The sequence below is a fragment of the Berkeleyomyces rouxiae genome (assembly GCF_048999995.1).
Source record: "Berkeleyomyces rouxiae strain 22BRR77 chromosome Unknown BrBRR77_ptg000008l, whole genome shotgun sequence".
In the NCBI taxonomy this organism is placed as follows: Eukaryota; Fungi; Ascomycota; class Sordariomycetes; order Microascales; family Ceratocystidaceae; genus Berkeleyomyces; species Berkeleyomyces rouxiae.
The window spans coordinates 1,135,507-1,150,361 of NW_027396498.1; the positions used below are offsets into that span (position 1 = coordinate 1,135,507).

Below are 14,855 nucleotides of genomic sequence, written 5' to 3' on the forward strand. Positions count from 1 at the left end.
ACATGCATAGGGAACTGCAGATTATACACAAAAAAATGAAGATCGAAAATTAGACATTCTATTTGATCGATCAACCAATCAGAATATGATACCTGCGAATGGCCGAGAAATATCGAAAAAAAAAAACAAGCTTTAGCCACCGTAAAGCACGTTTCGGATGGTTGGGAAGTTAGTTGGTGTTCAGTGACAGTCTATTGTACCAGGGTCGAAATTAAGCTTCCGCTATTTCGTGACACTTTCTTGGCATTGTCTTGTTCAAACCTCACCTTGTTCACCAGGACGGTTCAGAGCAACGCTTAAGAGTTACCTAGGCTGTAGGGAGTGAGTATTGAAACTGTTATGGCGGCTGTTTAGAAATAAAGAAGTTGAGTTAACGGACTAGCTATATGTGTGTGGAACTTTGGGTAGTTGTTGGCAAAAATCAGACATGTATCGACATATCTCATTGTCTGATTCGGTCAACAAGGAAAACTGTATGATGTGATGATAAGAGAAACAAGGCCATTGTTTGATTGACACATATTGGTTGTTAATGTTTCACAGCTACCTTAATCCATGATGATCTTCTAGGGCTAGTATAACGCGAAAACCATGTATCATGAATCATGCGAGAAAGAAAATCACCGCCCTTGTGGGTTACTCCATGGTGATGGTTTGGCTAAAGACCTAGCCCTAACTAATCTAGGTCTTAGATGTCATATTTCATATCATCACCGATAGTTAAGGGTAACGGGAAGAGAAAAGCTATGAAACCAAAGGAAGCCATTGTCACAAGACGGATGGTTGTCCATTCGCAATTGTCGTTTTTCGCAGAATAGAAATGCCATCTTTATGATATCCACGGAATGTCTGTTGCCACTGATATCACGCAGTGTACAACTATGTAGGTCTGGCGTTACACTAACCGATACTCATGTGTGTCCTTAAATGGCAGCTCAAGAAAGAATGAGAGCTCCAAGATTCACAGTAAGTTACTGGATGCACCGAAGTCCATTTGCTTCTTGGACCAGACTCATTGCACAAATAGTTAGTTGCTTGAGCAAGGTAGAGTCTCTAGATCACTATGTTTATACCATAGCTTTATACCTTGCGAATATTTCACTGTGCCATCGTTGGTGACTTGCATTTCGCCGAGACCTCTGGGGAGGAGAACGTTTCGATGTCTCATGTCCAAACCTGTGAGTATCATGAGCTGATTATGGGTCTAATGTGGTAGGGGAACATTGCGTTGAGCAAAAGGCCGAGTATAGATTTGCAATATGTGATTGTGATGTCTATATCAGCCAAGTCTTTCCAGTAATTTTTGATTTTACGCGTTTGTCGGACACTCTAACGGGGAGTCATAGGTTCTAGGAGAGTCCAGAAACGCAGTTTCATCTTATAAGACTGCATAGAACTGAGCTTCAATTTCCGAGAAGCTACAAAGAACAGTATAAGTTCAACCCAAATTACTCCTGGATAAGTGAGAAAATCATGAGATGAACTACTTGTTAGATAGTGTCCGAGAGAAGAAATGTAAGGTTGGTCTAGGCCTGTAAGACGCATTGACGCTGTGTGCTCTGTGGCTTAAGCGCTGAAGTTTCCCATGAGGCGTAGGTAAGTCATGAAGCGGCAGACTAAAAATGTGTGACATCAAGACTGTAAGTAGGGTTTGCAATGATAGATTGTCTTTTGCATTTAAGCCTAAATCAAGAGAGGGTCATGAATTAAGCGAAAGAATCACAAAGTGGGAACAAATAAAACGATTGGAAGTTTTGTATTTGTAGAGAGAGTTTTTTTTACAGCACGAGATAAGCCCCCAGAAGATAGCTGGAAACGTGAATATAGCTGCTTTTCCTGACGTATTGATGGCACACACCAGCTCATGGGAGATGCTGGAATTGTTGGATACTTTGGGCATGATGGTAGAATGTGTGTTCGAAGTACAATTGTATCCATGCTCGACCTCCCAAGATTTCATTTTTGGCCTGCGACATATTGAGCGCTGCAAAATATGGGACAGTCAAAGGGGAAGTTGGTTTGGCTTCAATACTTGAGAAACAGACCGACTTCACCGAAGAGGAATTACTATACAATTTCTTTGGAGCTAGATACATCTAACTAGTTAGCATCCAGAACAGTCTAATTTCTTGAGTGGGGAGCCCACGTCGAAAAACATGATGTCTATTTAACACAAAACCCCAAGGGTTTTCTAAAAATTCAAAGTTCCTTAAAATGCGAAGGGTTCACCGCTATACTTGGAAATCCCCTAGTATATCATGAAGAAATGAAGACCCGCCAAACCAACCACTGTTGAACTAGGCGATTCTCATAATTGCATCTAGCGCGTGTATCGCGCTTATTTAGAGGCGAAATGTGCAAGCTAGCAGTCTAGACGCGGTTACTTCTGTTTAGACTGTTACACATGGGGCTCGACTAAGTGGGTCCTGCGTTACACTATTTCACTAACATGATCGCGACATGAAAATGCCACAGTAAAGTTTTGATCGTGATGTTGGGCAGAGCCAATTCCGTATGCACATCAAAAGATCCATGTCCAAAACAGAGTTAGCACAGCACACAATATTGCACGAAGCCAGGCAGCTATTCCAAGAGTGAAGTGCTGTCGACCTTGTCAGCCAATCAGAGAGATGGGAACACTATGAACCTTTCTAGACTTCAGTGGGTTTACAACTGTGGCTAGACGACTGTCTGTCCAGAAGCGTGATGGCGCTTTTGTCAAGCACTTGGCAGACACTTATAAATACACGACTATGGAGAAGTAGTTCTGTGAAAAAGTCTTCTTCCGCAAACTTCCCCTTACAGCCTTTCCACTTCTTATTGTCCTTCTCTTCACCAATTCGCAACATCTCACTCCCACCCTCACCTAACATGAATGAATCACATGTCGACCCCGAAGATGGCGATAATATCTTTACGAAATACATTTCATCAGTTCTTCCACCTGAGATTCTTTACTTGATTTTGGATCTGGAGGAAAGACAAACTTGGCACAATCTGCGCCTAGTCAATAGGGCCATCAACTCCCGGGTAATGCATTTTTTCTACAAGAAATACTTTTCGACATACAGGACTCTTTTTTCATTTGGAGACTTGGTCGAGCTGCTGGAAATATCCAAGCGACCTATCGGCGAACACATCAATCATCTCCAGCTGTACCCTCAGTTGAGACGGATACAAGGACTGGAAAGGATAGCGCAAGGAAGTCAGGTGTATCCTGCCCTTTTGCAAGAAATTATGAAGAACTTGCCAAACATATCTAAAATTTCGTCCGACCTTCCATGCAATGGGTCGTACTCAATGGTACAGTTGTTTCTACAGGCCCCCATTGCCGCTGCTGCCATGGCTGGGCGCAAACTTGTCACAATTAACCTCGAAGCGGAACACCGCAGTGTCAAGTGCTGGGGCCCCGATTCGATGTGTCTTCCCAATGACATTCGTGAGCCTATGAGGCCCGTTCTTCATGACCTTCGAGAACTGAGACTCTCGCTTCGTGATATCAGAGATATTTCCGCGCACAAACCTTCGCCTGTCAACTACCTACTCTCCGAAACACCTAGTTTGGAGAAACTGAGCCTCGAGCTCCGACATTCGATGCTCTTCAAGGAATCAAACAGTATCATAGCTTCCATGGCATCCGATGTCAGATATGGGCGTGAGATGCGCGCCCGAAACCAAGTCCTTCCGGCCATGCCTGATGTGTGGACGGACGAAGGTGCTTGGCACATCGAAAATCATCTGGAGCTACTGCCATTCCCAATCGACCTCGCCTGCCTGAGGGAGCTAAAGCTGACTGGGATGTCTCTGTGCACTAGTGTCTTGCAAAGTGTTCTCGAAACATTTCTGCCTCAGCTGACCAAACTAAGTCTGCAAGATATCAGAATTGTTGATGGGCCCATCCTCAAGATTCAAGCAGCGGCACATCCGTATTATGTTCACTCTGACGAATCTCCTGAGTGGCACGGTATCTTTGTGCGCCTAGCTGAGATCAGCAAGGACACCGCGCACAAAAAGCTCTGGTTTTCCTTGAGACAGCTGACAAGGGTACGCCAAAACGTACCACAAGTCATTATCTATCTGCTTCCAGCTCCGCCAACTCGGCAGGCCAACCATCAGACAACACCTAAGAGGTTGACGCATCAATACATGGAATACGAGACAACTATGTTGGATCGAGTCTACGGCTTTGAGTCGCTTGCCAAATCTATGGCAACCACAGAGTTTGGCTTGTATTCCCGTCTCAGAGAAGAAGAACCAGTTGAGTATCACGAGCTTTCCGGGGATACTTGAGCAATGTGTATTTGAATGGCCCCCTGTTCTAAATCACGAAGACGTGACTTTTTAATGTCGGGCAAAAATCGAAGATCAAAGTCATGTTTCTAAGCACAGAAATGAAGTCTTTTTTTGACGGGTGCATTTTTCATGGAGTTTTCGTTACGCAGCCTGAAGTTCGGCAATATCAATTTGTTTCTTAGTCACATCTAGTTAATTTCAATAACCATTAGTTAATCCAAGCAAGTATGAACGTGATATGTAGTTAGCTATATGACTCTTTGAAGCATCTCCTCACACTTCCCAATGATCAAGGGTGATTTTGCCAACTTAGACACATTTCAATGAAGCATGAATCTATACGACCGGATCCTCTCTTCCTCACAAAACTTGGTCTGTTGCTGAAATTTAGTTGAAAATTCTGTAAGACTGTCACAGATATCAATCATCATCCCAAAAACTCACAAAATAAGGTCTAGGGTCTCATTAGCCGGCCCATCTCAGGTGGAATTTACCAATCAAGACAAGTAGAAATGAACCCTAATCTTAGACTTTGACAAGCAAACAAAACTACCCCTAAGGCTTTCTCTTGTACAACTTGGGGAAATCTGCTGATGTCTTTTCACACATGTCTATGTTGGTGTATCCCATGCGCCGCTTGCCAAATCTCTGTGAGATCACGTCTTTCATCGAACCGATTGGAGTAACTACATACTTCCATGGCTCGATTATCGCTGCTGCCAGGGCTGGATGCAAAATCACCTGTTTGCGTTTCGGCCACGTTGATTTCTCTGACTTTCCCTCAGGGCAGAAAAACAAGTAGCTTTGATTCTGATACTTTCATCTTACCCAAGCAATTAAGTGAACTCATGCGTCTCGCATTCCGTTTCTGCAAGGAGTTGGAGCTTTTGGCTAGGAATCCATATCTTCAATAGGGACAGCCGTCCTGCTTAAACTATCTCTTGTCTGAAGTACCGAGCTTAGAGCGGTTGACTCTGAATCTTGTACCTAGACTGCGGAAGCAAAGTCCCGAGGCGGCGATATGTGCTCTGGCAGCCGATGCCAAGCTTGACCGTGAGCTTCTTAGCTAAGGCAAGCCGGTCCCTGCAATATCTGATGTTTCGATAATCCCTACGACTCCCAAGATCGGGTTAAACATAGACCGATCATGGTTTCCCTTGGATCTGAGTTTCCTTCGCGATTTTGGGCTTGGGTGAATTGTGCTTGAAAAGAGATGCTTTATCGAGTGTTCTTACCGCATTTCTGCCACAGCTAACGACATTGCGACTCTCAAAATTCGGCTTGAAGACGGAAATTTCCAACTCCCAGGACACTGAAGTTTAAAGCATAACTCAAACCAACTAAGGCCAACATGACTGGCACAGAATGTTTCTGGACCTCGCTTGTGCTAGTGAGGAAAGTTCAAATAAGAAGCTCACTGTGAAATTAGAGTCTCTACGACTTAAAGTGCGTGCTATAATATCAAGACCTTGTGTTGGATTCACACGCTCGTCAGATGCGTTGGATAGAGGCGACATGTTGTCCAAGGACATTTCAGACGTAAAAGCAAACTACGAGATGGCTTCATTGAACCGAGCCTTGCTTTTTAGACAGTTGGCGAAATGTATAGTTATCGTGGGTAAGACACAGCGTTATGATATTTAGTATGATTCGCTGAGAGTGCACCCGAGATTAAGTTATACGGTGGATACGAGTGAATTTTTTAGATCTTCTTTTGACTCATATTCATCGTTTGATACAACAAGCGAGAGCCCGGAGATGATATATTGAGCCATGCAAATAGTGCTTGATATACTTGGTGGACTTGGGCTTTGGCTCATAGTCGCTGCGAATCATCTATTTGATATGAGCTGCCTTCAGCTATTCCTTGCGAACAGCGTACATCTGCAAAGAGTGAAATCTAGCTATCCAAGTTATATCCCACTAGAGCAGCATGGTAGCACAGGTCGTGAAGCCAGCGTTGCACAAAAGCATCCAAACGTGCGGGGTTAGGGTCAAAAGCGATGCCCGATCTTGAACATCTCTGAACTTCACATGTCAGTCAATGCATTGTACTTGTATCCATTAATCACTGGCATAGTGTATAGAACCTTTTTCCCTCAAAAAAACAAAACAGAACAAAAAAAATCAAAACCAGCCTTTTCCACCTGCGCCCATTCTATTTCATAGGCCGTGACATGGGTTTGATGATGCCCTGCTTCAACAACACCTTGGGCTTCGTCGACGCCTGGAACGTCTCCTTGGTCATCCACTCGGGACCGACGGGCATACGCAGCGAGCGCTCATACTGGTCGGTCGTCTCAAACATGTGCGGCAGCTGCGACGCCAAGTAGCGGTCGTTTTTCTTGACGCGCTTCTCGTTGACGATGACGCGCGCCAGCTTGGTGTCGCGCCGGTCCTTGCGCTTGACGCCGGCAACGGTCGTCGTGAACTTGCCCTTGTGCTTGTTGGCTTCGCGCGCCGACACGCCGTCGCCCACCCACGCGCCCCAGCCCGGCAGTGTGTTGTCAATCACCTTGTCGTCCTCCTCGGCAACCACCGCCTCCTTCTCCGCTTCGAATTCCGCTTCGACGACGTCGCCGCCCGCAAACGCCCGCGCAATCAGGTCGCGCTCGCTGCGCAGGGCAAGCGGGTGGTGGATCGCGTCATTGTCAGACTCGGAATCCGATCCATCCGACGACGACGTGTCGGCGCCGGTGTCGGTAACAGCCTTGGTCTCCTTCTTGGCGCGCTTGTTGGGCGTCGCCGGCGCTAGAGCTACATCCTGAGACCCGCTTCCCAGCACCGTAGCCGTGGCGCCCGAGATATCCAGCTCGACAATGCGCGACGAGGCAGCAACCTTGCTCTTGCGGCTCGGCTTTTTCGCGCGCGGCGCTGTGGCCCAGGCTTCGCCTGTGTTCAGATCAGCGCCCTTGTTGTCGAGCACAAATTGCACCTCGTCGTCTTCGGCCTCGGTAATTGCACGCCCAGCAGCCTTGCGCTGGTCGTTTTTGCGAACAAGTGCGCTGACGGCCACAGGCGCCGACGACGCTGTAGTCTTTGCCATCTTTCTTGGCCGCTCGTCGGCAGCGTCGCTGTCGGCATCCACATCCATGGCGTCAGCGTCAGCTGCCTGGGTCTCTGAGGCGCGCACGCCTCCAAAAGCCCGGCGACCGACCTGGCCGTCAATCATGTTTTCGGGGTCCGACTCCTCCTCATCGCCCGAGGCCAACATACGCTCAATCTCGCGGATCATCGAGTCGTTCTCATGCGCACGCTGGCTTTCCACGCGCTGCATAAAGTCCATCTTGTTGAGCTGGCTCAACGAGCCGTCGTCGTCACGCTCAGCCTTGAGCTTCGCCAGCTGCCGGCGTAGGCGCGTCTTCTCATCGACCTCGTCATCGCCCGACTGCGCCGCAGAGCCGTCGCTGTCGTCGCTGTCATATTCGTCGCTACTGCTGTCCTTGCCGTCTATGCGGCGCTTGAGCTCAATCTCCCGGCGCGCCATGTCTTCGATGCCCTCGCGGTAGTCCGTGTCCCAGACGGCTCGCTTGGTGCGTGAGTTGGCCTTGGCCCATTTGCTGTCGCGGTGGCGCGCGCCGACACGTTCGAGAGCTCGCTTGCGCGCTGCGTCTTCGCGCTCGGCCTCCGAGTCGAGCTCGCCGTTGGCTTCCATCTCGGCGCGCATGGCCATCTCGTCCTTCTGCGCTTGCTTGCGGTGAATGCGGTGGTAGGCCTTGCTCTTGATTTTCTTGATGCGCTTGGCGCGCTTTTCTTCGCGCGAACGCATCTCACGCTCCTTGCGGCGCTTGTTGACGAGCTCCTTGATTTGCTCAGCCGTCAGCTCGTTGCCCTGGTCGTCGACAGGCTTCTTCTTGGGTCGCTCAAGCGACATGCCGCTTTGGGCCAGGAGGTCGAGCATGGTCTTTTCGAGTTCGTTGGCGGCATTGTCGACTGTGATAGGGCGGAACTCCTTGGTTGAGAGACTGGCATTGGCGGTGTCTTGAAGTAGAGGGAACTGCAGGTGGTCGGCACGGCGGTTGGCCTTGATGGTTTCGGTCCAGCGGTCCATGGTATCAGCTGTCTTTTCAAACGCCACTTTGCGCGTGACCTGAGCCTGCTGCAGCGGCGCCAGCGGCACAGCGAGCTTTGCACTGGAGCTGCGGGCGTCGGTTTCCTCCTTGGTCAGGAGCTTGACAGACTTGCGGATATTGGCATCACGCGTTTTTATTAAGCCCAGATCGCCGAGACTAATCTTCTGCTTGCCAGTTGCCACAGCGTCGTCTTCATCATCGTCGCCGAACCCAGCAAATTCACTGGCAAGCTCTTTAAGGGAAACCTTCTGTCTTGAGGGGCCATCAACGTCATCGTCGGACTCCTCATCTGAGTCCTCATCGGAACTTTCTTCCGAGCTAGAGCCGGATTGGTCGTCACCAGAGCCAGACTCGGAATCGCCGTCATGAGCCTCCTCCTCTGAAGACTCTGCCTCAGCCATATCAAGGGCTGTAGCAAGATCGACAGCATCAGACCCCAAAGAGCTAGCATCGGACTCGTATTCTTCTTCGCTGTCGGAGTTCTTCTGCAAAAAAGTGATAACTGTTAGTCAATCTAGCTCACTCAAACTTCAACCTCGACTCTTTTTTTTCTTTCAACGCAAACCAAAATGGATATCCAGACATACCTGTCTCGGCTTTGACTTGGTGCCGCCAAATGTGTAGCCAGAGAACATCTCCTCGTCGCTCTCACAAAAGGCCTCGTCACTATCCAGCTCCGAGTCCTCGTCGGCATTGATGCGCCCGTTGATGCGCCACTCATTGCCAGACTCGTCACTGCCGTACTCAACATCTGAGCCGTCCTCATCTCTGCGGCCGCGTCTCTGCGCTGGGCGGCGGTCACCCGCATCCTCGTCGTCGTCCTCGTCGTCCTCGTCGTCCTCATCATCGCGGTTTCGGCTCCTCCGGTTAGCCCCAACCTCTTCTTCTTCGTCTTCGTCATCCTCGGGGTTCATAAAGCGCGATCGCGGCGTCTGCTTCTCCTTTTGCGGGAACTGCTTGGCGGCAATGTTGTAGGCGTCGAGAGCGGTTGCTTGGGCACGGGCCTTGGATCGTCTGTTGGGCGCAGCAGCCTTCTTGGGACCGGTCGCGAGAGACCGGCCATGTGATTGACGGCCGTGGGATTGACGTCCCGCCATGTTGTGTGTATATATGGTGTTGTGTGGTGTGCTTTCGCGGGTGGTGGGTGTGGTTCGGATGGGCCTTGAAGCCGGCATCCAACTTTTTTTTTCCTCTAGTTTTTTCTGCCGTTCAAACTTCAAGGCGGTGAGGCCGCAAGGTGCAGTACTGTACAAGTGGGGGGACTGTGCGCCACAGTGCTTTCAGCCACATCGACACACAAATGTGGCACCACTTTTACATCGCCAATGAAAATCGCATGATTTGTGAAGCTGCGCTGACAAATGATTTCGATCACAAGCAAATTGAACGCTTCGTTCCCGATTTTCTGACATTTTTTTCCCTTTTCTATTTCGGGCTCTTTACTGCCTTGTCAGAAGCCGAAAGGAAAGCCCATCTCTAAAATGGCATTTTTGATGCCAGGCGCCCGGCGCTTGCCGCTAGCGCTCAAACTCTGCCCCGGCCCAACGCCGGTGCTGGCCGCCCGCCAGTGTCTCCCGCTCCCGCTTGGCCTGCCGGCGCGCTTCGGCGCCCAGCTGACCACTAAATCGTCTAGCTCCATGGGCTTTGCTGTTGCGCAAATGCAGATGCGTATGTTCAGCAATGCCTCGCGCAAGCTCGAAGCGCCTGTTACTCCCAAGATTAGAATGGAGTCGGCGCCGTCTTTTACTTCGTCTCCGGCTCCGGCTGCTACCGCTGCGGCAGCGAATGCCTCGTCTTCATCTTCATCCTCGTCCTCGTCTTCGTCTTCGTCTTCGTCTTCCTCGTTCCCGGAAAAAACCACCTCCAAGGCCGTTGCTGTCTGGCTTTTAGCAAGTGCTGTTAGTGTCTTTGGTATTGTCGTCTGGGGTGGTCTTACCCGCCTCACTGAGTCTGGGTAAGAATATTTATATCCTTTCCTCCTCCGTTTCCCTCACTAACCATAGCTTGCCTCCCAGTCTGAGTATTACTGAATGGCGTCCCGTCACTGGCTCCATGCCGCCTCGCAACGAGGAGGACTGGGAATCCGAGTTTGCCAAGTACAAAGCGTCGCCCGAATATGCCCTCCTGAACCCCAACATGACGCTTGGCGAATTCAAGAAGATCTACTTCATGGAATGGTCGCATCGCCTCTGGGGCCGCACCGTTGGCATGACCTTTGTCCTCCCCGCACTGTACTTCATCGCCCGCCGCCGCGTCTCGCGCCGCATGGCCGCCAACCTGCTTGGCATCTCGGCGCTGATTGGCTTCCAGGGCTTCATCGGCTGGTGGATGGTCAAGTCGGGGCTCAAGGACGACTTGTTTGCGCCCGGCTCGCACCCCCGCGTCTCCCAGTACCGCCTGGCCGCCCACCTCGGCACCGCCTTTGTCTGCTACTCGTGGATGCTGCTGTCGGCCGTAACGGTGCTGCGCACGCGCCGCCTGCTCGCCAACCCCGCCGCCGGCCTGCAGCTCGCGCGCACCCTCGCCGCGCCGGCCATCGCGCACTACCGCCGCATCGTGACTGCCCTGACTGCCCTCATCTTCCTGACCGCCATGTCGGGCGCGCTCGTCGCCGGCCTCGACGCCGGCCTCATCTACAACGAGTTCCCCATGATGGGCCTCGGCCTGACCCCGCCGGCCAGCGAGCTGTGGGACAGCTTCTACAGCCGCCGCGAGGACCGCTCTGATCTGTGGTGGCGCAACCTGCTCGAGAACCCCAGCTTGGTCCAGCTGGACCACCGCATCCTCGCCATGACCACCTTTGTCTGTGTGCTGAGCGTCTTCGCCTACTCGCGCCGCGGAGCGCTCGCCACCGCCCTGCCGGCGAACGTCAAGAAGGGCACGCTAGGCCTTGTCCATCTGGTCTGTCTGCAAGCTACGCTCGGCATCTCCACGCTGATTTACATGGTGCCGACACACCTCGCGGCTACGCACCAGGCTGGCGCGCTGGCTCTGCTCACTGGCGCGCTGGTGCTTTGCCATCGTCTACGTATCCCCAAGAGCACAGTTCGCATGCTGGAGCAGAAGATCGCTGCGGCTTCCAAGACGGCGAGCCGATAAAAGCGGACGTTGAGATTCCCTCCCGCGGTGTAAATTATTTGTTGCTAAATGTGTTGGCTTGTTCAAAGCCGTGTATTATATAGATTCGTTGCTTTTCTTTTCCATCAGCTCTCCTAGCTTTCTACTCATTATCACATCAAGATCCACGCTCTTCTATCTACGTGCTACAAGTACACAGTACACACTTATTGTCGTAATATTCATTGTATTCTTGTGTTTTTTTTAGTTCCCCAAAAACCTTATTCCGTTATGTAAACCAAGACCGAGATTCAAGTCACTTGATACTTCTCGTCTAAACGCCCTTCCCTCAACCCAACATGTACCATTTTCACACGCCTTCTCTCTACTCCGCCGCAACAGGCTTAACACCAACCTCCTCGGCAGCTAGCTTCTCCTTGGGCTGGCTCTTCTCCTCTTTCATGAAAGGGAAGGCCAGAACCTCGCGGATGGAGTAGTTGTTGGTCAGGAACATGACCAGACGGTCAATACCCAGGCCCCAACCACCGGTAGGCGGCAGACCGTACTCCAGGGACGTGCAGAAGTTCTCGTCAATCAGCTGGGCCTCGTCGTCGCCCTGGTCCTTCTGGCGCGCCTGCTCCTCGAAGCGCAGACGCTGGTCAAAGGGATCGTTCAACTCGGTGTAGAAGTTGCAAATCTCCTTGGTGGCCACAAAGGCCTCGGCACGCTCACACAGACCCGGAGTGCTGCGGTGGTACTTGGCCAGAGGCGACATGACCTGCGGGTGGCCCTGGATGAAGGTGGGGTTGATGCACGTGTTCTCAATGTACTCACCGACCAGCTTGTCGATGATGCGGGCGCTGGTGAGAGGCGGGCTGCACTCCAGCTTCATCTTCTTCAGGACACCCTTGAGGAAGTCGAGTGACTCGGTAGTGTGCAGCTCGTCGGCAGGGGGGAACTTTTCGCCGGTGGCCTCCTCCAGAGCCGGGATCATGTCGACACGGCGCCAGGGTCTAGCCCAGTTGATCTTGAAGCTCTGGCCATGTTGGTTGGTGAACTCGGTCTCGTAGCTGCCCTTCAGGGCAAACACCAGACTGCTAACCAGCTCTTCGGTGGTCTCCATGACGTCATGGAAGTCGGCGTAGGCCTGGTAGTACTCGATGGTGGTGAACTCGGGGTTGTGGGTCAGGTCAATGCCCTCGTTGCGGAACTGTCTGCCAATTTCGTAGACGCGGTTCAGGCCACCAACAACCAGCATCTTGAGGTACAGCTCGGGAGCGACACGCATGTACATACGCATGTCCAGGTCGTTGTGGTGGGTGACGAAAGGCTTGGCGGTGGCACCACCGGCAATGGCGTTCATCATGGGAGTCTCAACCTCGATGAAGTCGCGGTCATCAAAGTACTTGCGGATGAAGGTGACCATGCGCGAACGGGTAATGAGAGTTTCGCGGGTCTTCTTGTTCATGACTACAGCAACTTTGTTAGCAGACAATAGCCAGGCAATGTGTAGCAAGTGGCATTGGATTTTTTTAAAACATACTCAGATCCAGGTAACGCTTGCGGTGGCGCTCCTCGTGGTCCTTGAAGCCATAGTGGTCGTCAGGAATGGCGTGCAGGCAGGGAGTAAGCAGAATGATCTCAGTGGCGAAGATGGACAGCTCGCCCTGCTCGCCCTTCTCGATCTTGCTCTTGGGAGCAGTACGGCCGGGGTAACCGACAATGCCTATGATGTGGTGATTAGGATATTTTATTCAAAATGGGAAACTTTGATTGAACGCATACCGATGATGTCACCACGGCGCAGGTGCTCGTGCTGAGCCTCGAAACTGGGGGCACCCTCGGCGACTTCTTGGGCCTGGCACATAACCTGGACCTTGACGCCCTCAGTGCGGACCTGTGACGAGTTAGTACTATTGTAGATAAAAAGACTTTTGTAGGTCAAGACAATCTGAAAGTATGAAAGAATATATAGGTATTACTCACATCGTAGAAGCACAGCTTGGAGCCAGACGAACGCTTGGTGTAGATACGGGCACCCAAACGGATGACTTTCTCCTTGGCGGTCTCGCCAGACTTGAGGTAGCCGAACTCGTTCTCGAACTTGCGGAGATCGTAGTCGACGTGGAACTTGTGGGGGTAAGGGTTGGGCGACTTGGTCTCGCGAAGCTATAGGCGGGTTAGCCATGTATGTCCGTGGCACTCCATTTGTATGACGGTCTATCCCTCTCCTCGCGATCATCGACCACAACAGCAGCAGCTTCCGTCCCTCGTCTGGGGGTTCCTCATACCTTGCTGATGTTGCGGCTGCGAATCTCAAAGTACTGGTTAGGAGTCAACTCCTTCTCGTCGGCCTCGGCGTTGCTCTTCTTGGCGGCCGCCGGCTTGGGCGGGGCAGCAGCGGCCTTCTTGGCCTTCTCAGCCTCCTTCTGGCGAGCCTTCTGACGCTTCTTCAGCTCGGTCTTAGAAATCATCTCGCCGGTGACATCGTCAAGCAGCAGCTTGGCCAGCTGCTCGGTGGGGGGCGCGGCGGCAGCGGGGGCGGCAGCGGGGGCGGCAGCGGGGTCGGACATGGTGGGCGGCGCGGCTCTTAGGTTCTGGGGCTTCGTTAAAAAGGGGCACGCGAGAAAATACGGCTCTCTGGTATCTTCCCAGCTACTCGAATGACTGGGTGAAGAGGACAAAGAGAAGAATTGCCGTGGAATTCGGTGGTGGTCTGGAGAAAAAAGAAAATCAGAGAATTGAATTCTTTTTTTTTTGTGGGATGAGAAGAATCATGGCGGGGTAAGTTTTTTCCAGTCATAACTAACTAACCGGGGCAGACTCAGACTAACTTGGGAGAGAGGATCAACTTAGAGACCAGGGCGCAACGTGTGAGTGGGCAGCGAAATTGCAAGCCAGCACGCAATGACGTTGATTTGAGAGGCAAATGGCGATGCCAGACAAGAGAGAAAAGAAACATTGAAGCAATTAATTTGCAAATTTCGACCCGCGGAGATTCGTAGTTTTTCACTACGTGCTTGATACGACTAACGAATTGGAGGCTGCCCTGGCATTTCCAGTACACTGTAAAACCTCCACAGCACGGGGGGAAACACAAACTCTCCCGTTTGGCTACAATTCCGCCCCGTCGACTTGCTGCAGACTGCACGCGCCAGTTCAGTAGCCAGCCAGGCATTTCAACCATCGCCGCACGGCTTTGCATAGTTTGGCATCGACGTGCACCATGTGCAGCTACAAGTGACAAAGAGGGCGCGTCTAGAAATCACATTCTGCCGCGGGTTACCGCCTTTATATTTACAAACAAGAGCATCATGGAAGAAGAGAAAATAAATAAATAAATAGAAAAGATGTGTAGAATTTGCCGGCAAATCTGGCTTTTTTTAGACTCCAAACAAGAGAACAAAAACCAGGCAAACAAGAATAATAAAA

General features: G+C 51.2%; 4 protein-coding genes across 4 annotated transcripts; 2 read left to right on the plus strand and 2 right to left on the minus strand.

Annotated features, from left to right (window-relative positions):
* Positions 1-3,342: 3,342 nt before the first annotated feature.
* On the plus strand, positions 3,343-4,290 carry BROUX77_006471 (uncharacterized protein; the record flags this gene model as incomplete). Its single annotated transcript, XM_073751459.1, has 1 exon — positions 3,343-4,290. One exon carries the CDS (start codon positions 3,343-3,345, stop codon positions 4,288-4,290), a length of 948 nt encoding a protein of 315 aa, XP_073603540.1.
* A 2,161-nt stretch (positions 4,291-6,451) lies between these two features.
* On the minus strand, positions 6,452-9,463 carry BROUX77_006472 (uncharacterized protein; the record flags this gene model as incomplete). Its single annotated transcript, XM_073751460.1, has 2 exons — positions 6,452-8,851; positions 8,954-9,463. 2 exons carry the CDS (start codon positions 9,461-9,463, stop codon positions 6,452-6,454), a joined length of 2,910 nt encoding a protein of 969 aa, XP_073603541.1.
* A 384-nt stretch (positions 9,464-9,847) lies between these two features.
* BROUX77_006473 (uncharacterized protein) lies at positions 9,848-11,465 on the plus strand (the record flags this gene model as incomplete). Its single annotated transcript, XM_073751461.1, has 2 exons — positions 9,848-10,320; positions 10,382-11,465. The coding sequence occupies 2 exons, from the start codon at positions 9,848-9,850 to the stop codon at positions 11,463-11,465; spliced, it is 1,557 nt and encodes a 518-aa protein (XP_073603542.1).
* Positions 11,466-11,808: 343 nt separating this feature from the next.
* BROUX77_006474 (uncharacterized protein) lies at positions 11,809-13,996 on the minus strand (the record flags this gene model as incomplete). Its single annotated transcript, XM_073751462.1, has 5 exons — positions 11,809-12,893; positions 12,967-13,149; positions 13,209-13,320; positions 13,410-13,592; positions 13,715-13,996. 5 exons carry the CDS (start codon positions 13,994-13,996, stop codon positions 11,809-11,811), a joined length of 1,845 nt encoding a protein of 614 aa, XP_073603543.1.
* Positions 13,997-14,855: the final 859 nt, after the last annotated feature.